The sequence below is a fragment of the Oryctolagus cuniculus genome, chromosome 8 (genome assembly GCF_051225735.1).
Source record: "Oryctolagus cuniculus isolate XC-2025 breed Fujian yellow rabbit chromosome 8, ASM5122573v1, whole genome shotgun sequence".
Lineage (NCBI taxonomy): Eukaryota > Metazoa > Chordata > Mammalia > Lagomorpha > Leporidae > Oryctolagus > Oryctolagus cuniculus.
The window spans coordinates 119,982,437-119,994,375 of NC_142874.1; the positions used below are offsets into that span (position 1 = coordinate 119,982,437).

General features: G+C 39.9%; 1 protein-coding gene across 2 annotated transcripts in view; it reads left to right on the forward strand.

Moving 5' to 3' along the window:
* Positions 1-9,735, forward strand: part of RCHY1 (ring finger and CHY zinc finger domain containing 1) — a 31,217-nt gene extending 21,482 nt beyond the window's left edge. Inside the window, exons 4-10 of one of the 2 annotated variants that reach the window (XR_016212495.1) lie at positions 503-581; positions 4,596-4,640; positions 4,744-4,802; positions 4,890-4,916; positions 5,786-5,906; positions 8,303-8,503; positions 9,072-9,735. Coding sequence is in view for 1 of the 2 variants with exons in the window: in XM_002717011.6 (XP_002717057.1) it covers positions 503-581; positions 4,596-4,640; positions 4,744-4,802; positions 4,890-4,916; positions 5,786-5,906; positions 9,072-9,200 (460 nt within the window). In the remaining variant the exon portion in view is untranslated. The remainder of the gene's footprint in view (positions 1-502; positions 582-4,595; positions 4,641-4,743; positions 4,803-4,889; positions 4,917-5,785; positions 5,907-8,302; positions 8,504-9,071) is intronic. The other variant, XM_002717011.6, reaches the window with a different exon arrangement.
* Positions 9,736-11,939: the final 2,204 nt, after the last annotated feature.

The following is an 11,939-nucleotide window of genomic DNA, read 5'->3' on the forward strand; positions in this document are numbered from 1 at the left end:
TTTTTTTTTTTTTTAATTTATTTATTTGAGAGGCAGAGAGAAACAGAGTGGGGTGGGGGTCTTCCATCTGCTGATTCACTCCCCAAATGTCCTCAATGGCCAGAGCTGGGCCCATCTGAAGCCAGGAGCCAGGAGCTTCTTATGGGTCTCCTACATGGGTGCAAGCACCCAAGGACTTGGGCCATCTTCTGCTGCTCTCTCAGGCCATAACAAAGCTGGATTGGAAGTGGAACAGTGGAGACTAGAACTAGCACCCATATGGGATGCTGACGTTGCAGACTGGGGCTTTACCCACCACACCACAGTACCAGCCCCAGTAGATACCATTCTGTTTACAGTGGTTCTGTATGGAGAAGAATGTGGGGAGATGGGGGTTTATCTTACATAAGTCTGTATAGTTTGGATTTTGTTTATAATGAGACTAAATGTATGTATTATATAATGACAGATTATCACTGTAGTACAGGTAATCTAATCTTTTGTATTTCATGTCTTTTGTTAGGATTGGCCCAAAGGAAGATTTTTTCCACTGTTTGAAATGTAATTTATGCCTAGCCATGAATCTTCAAGGAAAACATAAGGTATTTAATTCTGTTTGCATAATTTTTAAGGTTTTTTTTTTTTTTTAAAGATTTTATTTATTTTGTTTATCTGAGAGGTAGAGTTACACACACACAGAGAGGGAGAGACATAGAAAAAGGTCTTCCATCCTCTGGTTCTCCCCAAATGACTGAAACAGCTGGAGCTGGACTGATATGAAGCCAGGAGCCAGGAGCTTCTTCTGGATCTACTACGTGGGTCCAGGGGCCCACATACTTGAGCCATCTTCCACTGCTTTCCCAGGCCACAGCAAAGAGCTGGATTGGAATAGGAGCAGCTGGGATTCGAACCAGCCACCATTTGGTTGGCCAGCGCCACAGGCGGAGGCTTAACCCAGTACGCTGTCCAAGGTTTTCATAGTGCTTTGGAAAAGCAGCTTAAATTCTAGTATGATTTGGAATATTTCTACTTGCAGCTATGATTAATTGCTTTCTAAAAAGGCAGTATTAAGAAGTAGATGCTCTAAAATACATACCTCAGAAAGTCTGACTTATGGTTCCTTTCTTCTCTGAAGGGTAAGAATGCTTATGTTATTAGCAGAATGTTGATGACTTTTTTTTTTTTTTTTTTGACAGGCAGAGTGGACAGTGAGAGAGAGAGACAGAGAGAAAGGTCTTCCTTTTGCCGTTGGTTCACCCTCCAATGGCCGCCGCGGCTGGTGCATTGCGCTGATCCGAAGCCAGGAGCCAGGTGCTTCTCCTGGTCTCCCATGGGGTGCAGGGCCCAAGTACTTGGGCCATCCTCCACTGCACTCCCTGGCCACAGCAGAGAGCTGTCCTGGAAGAGGGGCAACCAGGACAGAATCCGGCGCCCCGACCGGGACTAGAACCCGGTGTGCCGGCACCGCAAGGCGGAGGATTAGCCTATTGAGCCACGGCACCGGCTGGACTTTTTTTGATAAATATTTAATTTATTTGAAAGTCAGTTACAGAAAGAGAGGGAGAGAGATCTTCCATCTGTTGGTTCACTCGTCAAATGACGGCAACAATAGGAACTGAGCCAGGTTTCCCACATGGGTAGCAGGGGCTTAAGACTCAGGCCACCTTCTGCTGCTTTCCCAGGTACATTAGTAGGGAGCTGGATTGGAAGCTGAGCACCTGGTTTACAAGCTGGTGCCCACATGGGATGCCAGCATTGCAGGCAGCAGTTTTACCTGCTGTGCCAGCCCTGTTGACGACTTGTGTGTTGGTTTATAGATTCATAACATTGGTATGCTACCTTAAAACAGAAAAAAACCCCGAGCAATCTAATAAAGTACTAGATGTGTATACTGAGTTTGCAACCATATGAATTTAGAGAGTGGGAGATCAGTATAGTTAGAGTGAGGTGGAAATGATATCCTACAAGTGTTGGAAAGTCTGGATAAGGGGGAACGGTAAGTAACAACATTGTGTGGTGTTCACAGAGAGAGAGATTAATTGGAAAGAAGAGTATATGCAGTTGCTTACTTAGCACTGTTATCAGGTTCAACAGAAGAGAAGGATGGCCGGCGCCGTGGCTCACTAGGCTAATCCTCCGCCTTGTGGCGCCGGCACACCAGGTTCTAGTCCCGGTCGGGGCGCCGGATTCTGTCCCGGTTGCCCCTCTTCCAGGCCAGCTCTCTGCTGTGCCCCAGGAAGGCAGTGGAGAATGGCCCAAGTGCTTGGGCCCTGCACCCGAGTGGGAGACCAGGATAAGCACCTGGCTCCTGCCATCGGATCAGTGCGGTGCGCCGGCTGCAGCGTGCCGGCCGTGGCAGCCATTGGAGGGTGAACCAACAGCAAAAGGAAGACCTTTCTCTCTGTCTGTCTGCCTGTCAAAAAAAAAAAAAAAAAAAAGAAGGATAAGGGGCTATTGCAGAAATCCTGCCCTCGGGGCTGGAGCCATGGCTCACTTAGTTAATCCTCTACCTGTGGCTCCAGCATCCCATATGGGTGCTAGGTTCTAGTCCCGGCTGCTCCTCTTCCAGTCCAGCTCTCTGCTGTGGCCCGGGAGGGCAGTGGAGGATGGCCCAAGTGCTTGGGCCCTGCACCCGAGTGGGAGACCAGGAGGAAGCACCTGGCTCCTGGCTTCAGATCAGCGCAGCGCTGGCTGTGGCGGCCATTTGTGGGGTAAACCAACGGAAGGAAGACCTTTCTCTCTCTCTCTCACTACCTATAACTCTTCAAATAAAAAAACTTAAAAAAAAATTAAAAAAAAAATCAAGACACACAAATCTAATTAAAAAAATAAAAAATAAATCCTGCCCTAAATAGTAGAGTGGTGAAAATTGAAGTGGACGATGAATGTATAGAATGTGATAATGATGTATTAACAGAGAGGAATGGTACTATAAGATTTCAGCTTCAGGTACAATAGATTTTGAATTTATTGGAAATAAAAGGTTGCACTTGGTTTTATAAGCTAGAATCTGGGGTGGCAACAAGATATGCTACCCTAGATAGCCAGTAGTCAATAACTTCTTAGCAGTTATATTCAGTGGTGTTCTTGTAGTTTCTAGAATGTGTAGTGTGTGTGCACAGGCACCTACACAACCAAGTCATTGGATGCTCACTCAAAAGATGCCTTTGATGATCAGATATAACATGATTGTGGGAAGTTTTTTTTTACAAATTTTATTTGATGCAGCAAAGTGATAATCTTTTAAAAAAGATTTATTTATTCATTTGAAAGGCAGAATTAGGGGGAGAGATCTATCTGTCTACCTACCTACCTACCTACCTACCTATATATCTTCCTTCGGCTGGTTTACTCCCCAAATGGCTGCAGTGGCTGGAGCTGAGCTGATCCGACAACAGGAGCCAGGAGCTTCTTCCAGGTCTCCCACGTGGGTGCTGGGGCCCAAGTACTTGGGTTATCTTTTGCTGCTTTCCCAGACACATTAGCAGGGAGCTGGATCAGAAGTGAATAGCCTGGACTCACACAGGTTCCCACATGGGATGTGGCATTGCAGGTAGCAGCTTAACCCAGTTGCCACAATGCCAGCTCCTTTAAAAAAAATTTATTTATTTGAAAGGCATGCACTGGGGTGGGTGGATGGAAGAGGTCTTCCGTCTGTTGATTGTACTCCCCAAAATGGCCACAAAGCCAAGGCTGAGCCAAGCTGAAGCCAGGAGCCAGGAGCTTTCTCTGGGTCTCCCACATAGGTAGCAAGGGGCCAAGCACTGCTGCTTTCCCAAGCCATTAGCAGGAAGCTGGATCGAAAGTGGAGCAGCTGGGACATGAACTGGCTTTATTGGTGTGCTGGCATGGCAGACGTTGGCTTAACCATGTATGCCGCAGCACCGTCCCTGTGGAGATGTTGAAGGTGTGTGTGTGTGTGTGTGTTTATGTGAAGTGTACTTTAAAATCAAATGAAGTATACATTGGATTTACTTTTTAAATAAGACCTAAGAAGTGGTAGTTTGTCTAAAATTTTAAAGGTTTGTGAACAACAGAACTGGGTTTATAATCCAGGTCATTAAATTTACTGTTTGTAAGGGTTTTCTCCCAATTATATTCTACCTCTTAACTAATGTGTAGCTTTGGAAGTTATTTTGCTTCTTTAGGCCTCAAATACCTCATCTGTAAAATGGAGTAATAATTTTGCTGATTCCATCTAGGTTATAACTGGACTTAACACATGGCAAGCTATTATTAAGTAGTTCTGCCTACTAATTTAGGATAATGGCTTTGGAATAAAACACTATATAGGAAAGAAAGGCTCCAGACCTTATTATGTTTGGATCTTTGGGAAGTGTATTGAACCCCTGAGTTAGTTTCCTTATGAGAAAATGGAGGTAACCTGAATACTTAATATTTAATAGTCATTTTCATTCTTTCAGGTGATGTGCCAAGCCTGAAATTGTAAAGAAAATAAAAAACTGTTAAAAAAAATAAGAACTCCAAACATGTATTAATGTTAGTTAATAAGTTGATATTATTGTTTTTGTTAATACTACTGTGATGTGCCATATGAAAATGTAGCTTTTTCATCTGGGTGAGCTTTTTGGTAATGTGAGTTCTTTTTTAAACAGTGTATTGAAAATGTTTCCCGGCAGAATTGCCCAATATGCTTGGAGGTAAGAGGAAACATCTTTGACTTTGGATGCCTCCTGCCTTGAATTTAAAGTCTGGGTGTCTGTGTTGTCTTCATACCAGCACTAGCATTGTTTTCCTCAACAGGACATTCACACGTCCCGTGTTGTGGCTCACGTCTTGCCATGTGGACATCTCTTACATAGGTAAAATAACTTTTTTCCTCTCAAAAATATTTGAGAATAGTGGATATAGTTTTTGTCTTACTAAAATAATGTTATATTTTCTTTCAGAACGTGTTATGAAGAAATGTTGAAAGAGTGAGTATTTGATGGAATTTTAAAAAATTGTAATATAGTGTGTCTTGTTTTTGGTAGGGGTGAGGAGGTGAGCAAACATTGCTGCTACTTATGCTGTGTTGGATTTGTGTTCAGATTGGCAGGGTAGATAAGTAGTGTTAAACTTGACAAAGCATCTTGTCTAGAGGGTATGGAGTATACCTTTGTTCTTGTGTTTCTATTATACCTTATATTCTCCTGCAGTTTGAGATAGGTACCTGTTTTCTGGCAGTCTTTACCAAGGAGCACAGTCTATGCCAGTCATGATACTGGAAAAATGCTAGGGAATGTTGCTCAGAATTTTGTTAGGTCATTATATTGGTCTGTTAGAATGAACTGCAGAAAAGGTTACTAAAGAGGTTATTTAAAACTGAGGCTAATAATTAGGAAGGAGGCGACTGTGTCAGTTAATTTAGGTCCTGCAAATTGATGAGCAGAAATTTCAATGTAAGAGCCAGATAGAGGAGAGCTTTTTAAAACATTTTTAGAAAGGATATGATATCTGAATAATTTTTAAGGAATATGGTCTTCTTTAGAAGAATGTATTAAGAAATTGAGGTTGTTTAGCTAAGGAGTAGCTAAATTGGTTCTCTTAGGTGTTTTTGAGGTATGATCTATAAAGAATATGGACTAATTTCTCTCCATTTTAGAGAGCTGAGTACAAAGACTAGGTTTAAAAAATACCACAAGAAAATTTAATTTAAAGCTTTCATAATATGAAGGTTCCTAAGAGATTATCTTGCAGTGTAGAATAATGCCTTGTTTTGGGTGGCTTATTTGCATCATCTTATGTACTTGAGGTGAGGTACTCTCCATCTGATGTTTGGAAAATAACCTTCTCTCTCTTCTAGAGGCTACCGATGCCCATTGTGTATGCACTCTGCTTTAGATATGACCAGGTACTGGAGGCAGCTGGATGATGAGGTGGCACAGACTCCAATGCCCTCCGAGTATCAGAACATGACTGTGGATGTGAGTGGAGTAAATGCCTAAAACTTGGCAGATTCCTTGTTGACATTGTTTACTTTTGCCCCTTTGCTCAAATTTGTCTAAAAAATAGTAGATGTCAGTGTGATGATTAATGGGAACAACACAGTGATCTTTAAATTTTAATTGCAGTCAAACCAGAAAGAAACTCAGTGCAGTTTTTTTCCAACACTAGATGGCAGACAGAATCTTCATTCTGAATTATTTACACATTATTTGTCAGTTAGTCACTGGCTAGAGGTAGATCACTGGTCTGATGCTTTACTTCTATTATCTTAAATTCTGTTTCAGGAGAACATGTTTGCTGATTGAAGTTTACTTTTAGGTTTTTAATGTTTACTATCATTTTTATTCTATCTTAGACTTTATTTGGTCTTAATTAGCCTACAACCTAAAGTGTAAAAAGTGTTTCTGTGTCTTGCCTTTTGGAGAATGATCATCTTTTTCCATTAATTGAGATGTGCTGCTGTGTGGTCTCAGCGTAGTAACAAGTATAGATCAGAATGAGAAAGCTGGATAGCTTTCTGATTCTTCAGTAATTTTAGAATGTACAAATTTCTCAAGATCCTCAACTACTTCCATATACAAGGATAGAAACCACATAACAAAGGCAGTAAAATTTTTCTTTTTCTCCTTCTCTCTCTGTTATCTACCTTTCAAATAAATAATTAAAATTATTTTAAAAATTATTTAAAAATTATAAAAAAAAAAGTGGAGCCAATGCTGTGGCTTAGGGGGTTAAGCTGCCGCCTTCAGTGCCAGCATCCCATATGGATGCCAGTTTGAGTCCCAGTTGTTCCACTTCAGACTCAGCTCCTTGCTAACACTCCTGGGACAAGCAGCAGAAAAACGGCTCAAGTGCTTGGGCTTCTGCATGTGGGAGACCTGAAAGAGGCTCCTGGCTCCTGGCTTCAACCTGACTCAGCCCCGGCTGTTGCAGCCATTTGGAGAATGAACCAGCAGGAAAATCTCTCTTTCCCTCTCTCCTTCTCCCCCTCTCTTCTTCTCTTTCTCTCTCTCTCACCCCTTCCCCTCTTCTCTCTCCGTATCTCTGCCATTCAGATAAATAAATAAATCTTTATTTAAAAATATTTTTTGTTTTATTCACACTGGAGTATCTCATAATTTATGTGGGTAATTGCATTGTTGGGTATCTAATAATTCATGTGGATAATTGAATTGTTAGTAAGATCAGTGAAAGATCACTTTGGAATACAAACCAATAATCATGTGATTTTTCACTGGAGGCTGAAGTGAGCTAAGATCCATGTGAATAATTTTTTGAAATTATAGCTTTGTTAAGAGGTGATTCACACACCGTCTAGCTCATTCCTTTAAAGTGTGCAATTTAGTGCTTCTTACATATTCATAGTATATTGCTTTTTATATATTCATAGAATATTTTCTTTTTAAATTTTTATTTATTTATTTATTTTTATTTTTTGACAGGCAGAGTGGACAGTGAGAGAGAGAGAGAGACAGAGAGAAAGGTCTTCCTTTGCTGTTGGTTCACCCTCCAATGGCCGCCGCGGCTGGCGCGGTGTGGCCGGCGCACCGCGCTGATCCGATGGCAGGAGCCAGGTACTTATCCTGGTCTCCCATGGGCTGCAGGGCCCAAGCACTTGGGCCATCCTCCACTGCCCTCCCTGGCCACAGCAGAGAGCTGGCCTGGAAGAGGGGCAACTGGGACAGAATCCGGTGCCCCGACCGGGACTAGAACCCGGTGTGCCGGCGCCGCAAGGCGGAGGATTAGCCTAGTGAGCCGCGGCGCCGGCCCAATATTTTCATTATCCCCCCAAAAAATCCCATACCCATTAATAGTTCCCCCAGTTCCCCAGGCCTAGACAGCCACCAGTCTACTTTCTGCATTTAGACTATATTGTTAAAAGAATTGTTTTTTCAATTATAATTTAGAGCAAATTTGGACATTTTTTTTTCTTATTCTGGTATGACTATTGTAAAGCTTAGTCTTTGTTCACTTGCTAATATATTAATCTGTTTTCAGGTTAATATGCTTTTCATTTTTCAAGATCTCATTTAGTACTAGAAGAGATTAATTCCTAAATAGCATCTTAATGTCATTTTAAGGATGATCCAAGAACCTCTGTCTCTGTCTCCTCAATTTTAGGAACTATTCCTTTTCATCCTTAATTCATTCTTGAGGCATAGGAGACTAGGAACTTCATATACTGAACCTAAAAAATGAGCAAAAATATTATATAATTGTAAAAGCTTTTGTTTTACTAACTAAGATAAATTTTAAGTGTCATTGAAAAATAATGAAATTGGAGCTGGCGCTGTGACATAGCGGTTAAGCCTTGGCCCGCAGTGCCGGTGTCCCATTTGGGTGCTGGTTCAAGTCCTGGCTGCTTGACTTCCAGGCCAGCTCCCTGTGAATGTGCTTGGGAAAGCAGCAGAAGATGGCTCAAGTGCTTGAGCTCCTGCACTTATGTGAGAGACCTTGATGAAGCTCCTGGCTCCTGGCTTCTGGCTTTGGCCAGGCCCAACCCTAGTAGTTGTGGCCATTTGAGGAGTGAACCAGCAGATAGAAGATATCTTTCTGTCTCTCCTTCTCTCTCTCTGTAAGTCTGCCTTTCAAATAAATAAATTTAAAAATAATGAAATCATTTTGAGTTGTATCTGGTGGTGGTCTGATTATACCTAGGTTAATTTTCTTGCTCGTGTTATTTACGTTATTTGGGAAAATTTTTATGATAAGTTTTCATTGCTCAAATATTCATTTTCATATTTGAAATTCAGAGCTACTTTAATAGCTTCTTAGAGTTTTTATTGAAAAAATGTATTTCTTTATGGAGCTGTTTAGACATATATATATATATATAGAGAGAGAGAGAGAGAGAGAGAGACATCTTTAAGATAATTTCAAGAGAGTGTGTGATTAGCCACTATGTCTATATGGTTTAAAATATTTAATTTGGGGTTAAACTTGTGATTATAAAGAAAATTGTAAGTATATCATTATAAAAATTAAAAGGAAAATAAGAAGGGGGGTGAGACTGAGGGAGGGAGGGGAAGGGTAGTATGTATCATGTTCTTCACACTGTATGTGAAATACATGAAATTTGTTCCTTTTATGTAAATTTTAAAAAGTAAAGAAAAACACCTTAATTTTAATTAATCTCTTTTCAGATTCTCTGCAATGACTGTAATGGACGATCCACAGTCCAGTTCCATATTTTAGGCATGAAATGTAAGATTTGTGACTCCTACAATACTGCTCAAGCTGGAGGACGTAGAATTTCACTGGATCACCAGTGACCCATTTACGCTTCACTGCCAAACCCAACATTTTCTGATACACAAGTGGCATTCGTTAGCATTCTGTTGTCATCATGTATCATAATCTATGCATTAGAGTTGATGTGCTTTGTACCAGAGTCACAGCATACAATCAATCATATTACAAGTACTTTAAAGAATTCAGGGTCTCTATAGAGTTATCATAGCTATGTCTTGGATAAAGGCCTTGTCCTTGTGTTTTGATTGGAAAATCTTTTAATGTCAGTTGTGGAAATCAATGTTTGCCACTGCTAATCACATTCATAGAAATATGTACTATTTTAATGGGATTTTAAGTGGTACTATGTGCACAAAGTTCATTTCTAGTTGTTTCTAGAACTGCACTTAATTTTCAGTAGTATTCTTGACTTTAGAGGCTATGTTATAATAAATTCTACCTTATTAAAATCTTAATTATATATGTTTTAAAATTTTCTAAGACAGTCCTTTGGAGTCTATAAATGAATTTTGATGTAATAACTGCTAATAAAATTATATTAAACATTTATAGAAAGCTTTTTTCCAAGGTTGTCTATTTTTGGCTCAGAGTAATATAGTCAGCTTTATAATGTGAATTTCTCCATTCTTTCTCTCTTTGGTATTCTTTGGTAAGACTAGTTGGGGAAAATGTTATATAAAATAATAAGGATTCTTCCAGAGCTTTTAGAAAAATATCAACATTGAAAATAATTTTAAGTCATCCTAAATTATTTCTTTAAGGAATGATTCATGCAGCCAGTGTTTCTTGAGCAGCTACTGTGTGCCAAAGTTCTAGGTGGTGTTGAGACAACAGTGAGTAGTAAAGCTGAAAGTCCCTGCCTTGTGGCACTAGATTCCAGTGTTCTGTGTGTTTGGTCAGCGTTCTACTTGTTTTTCCTCATGTAAGCAGTGATGTGTTCATTGTGAATGAATGGACTGTTTCTTCCCTAACTGTTTGAATGAAGGGGGTAGATGAGTGGGAGGGGCATGGGCTATTCCTGGCAAGAGCTCTTCTTCACAGTACATTTTGGGCTCATGTAAATAAATATTAAATATTCTAATTTAATAATAAGTATTAAATACTCTTTCTTAATTCAGGAACGAAGTTAGCAAATATGCTTGATGTTCCAGCCAATTTCACGGTAATATTTCAACATTCAGCTAAACATTAGGTTAGGAAGTTACTTATTAATTGACTAGTGCTTATTAAGCTGTGTTTATATTTCCAACTTTGAGCTAGTTGAATAAAGAAGACAGTTGTATAAACTAGAAATCCTAACAGTGCTGATACATTTAATTCTTCTTTTGTTGGAGATCTTTACCAGAGCAATAGTACCAACATTGACTCAGATCTTAATTCTCTCCTACCTGTCTGTCTTCTGTTACTATGTTCTCTCCTTTTAGTGTTTCCTTGGCCTGGGCAAAGCAGCAGTGCTGATATTTCAAAAAATTTATTTTTGGACAGTTAGCTTAGGGTTAAGATGCTGATTCTGGCTCCACTCCCAATTTCAGCTTTGTGCTAATGCTCACCCTGGGAGGTAGCAGATGATGAAGTGGTTTAGTCCCTGCCACCTGTGTAGGGGAGAGCTTGACTGAGTTTCTGGCTCCCAGCTTCAGCTTGGCCCTGTACCCCAGTTGTTGTTGTCATTTGGGGAGTAAACCAGGGGAAGGGAGTTCTTTGTCTCTCAAATAAATAATAAAGTTTAAAAAAATTTAATTAAAAAATTGACACATAAAAATTGTACATATTTACGGGGTGCCATGTGTACCAAGGTGGCCTTAAAGATTGTCTATTATACGTCAGTTCTTAAAATCTTTTGGCAGGTCTCATTCACAATCAGAATAAAATCTAAATCCACTAGTATTTGTGTGCAGTACTTAAAATATATAATCTTTTTTTTTTTTTTTTTTTTTTTAAGATTTACTTATTTAAAAGGCAGAGTTAACAGAGAGGCAGAGGCAAAGAGAAAGTCTTCCATCCGCTGGTTCACTCCCCAAATGCCAACAACAGCTGCAGCTGGGCTGACCCTAAGCCATGAGCCAGGAGCTTTTTCCGGGTCTGCCACGTGGGTGCAGGGTCCCAGGGACTTGGGCCATTTTCCATTGCTTTCCCAGGCCATAGCAGAGAGCTGGATTGGAAGTGGAGCAGCCAGGACTTGAACCAGTGTCTATATGGGATTCCAGCACCTCAGGCAGCAGCTCTATCTGCTATACCACAGCACTGGCCCCTAAGATATATAATCTTAAAACTTGGTTTTTCTGATTTCAAAAATATCTCTATTAAAGGAAAGAGGTTAGGAAAGAAGGTTAAAAAAAAAAAAATCTTCCAGAGAAAACTATGAACAGTTTAGCTGATAACATCACTGTTTTTTTTTTCCCCCTGTTTATAGAAATTTAAAGAACTTAAAGAAATGTTAAACACTTACCCTAATCTTTAGTACAGTAGACTTGTCTGTTCTTGAAATAGGGTAAAATTGTGGTTGCTAAGTCGGGTTGCCCTGCCCCAGTATTTGAAACTGTAGTTCTATTATTTTTAAAAGCCAGGAACAAATACGTTTATGAATTACTAGAGGATAGCAGCTCATTGGCTTCTTTTATCATTAAAAAAGTTTATATCAAGTTGTTCAATTTTTAAAAAATCCTTTTAGTCTTAACCAGCACATGGAGCTCAGTTTGATACTAACTTTGGCTTATTTTTGAAGTACTAAAATAATTGCAGTGTCACAGGTTTTAAAATGA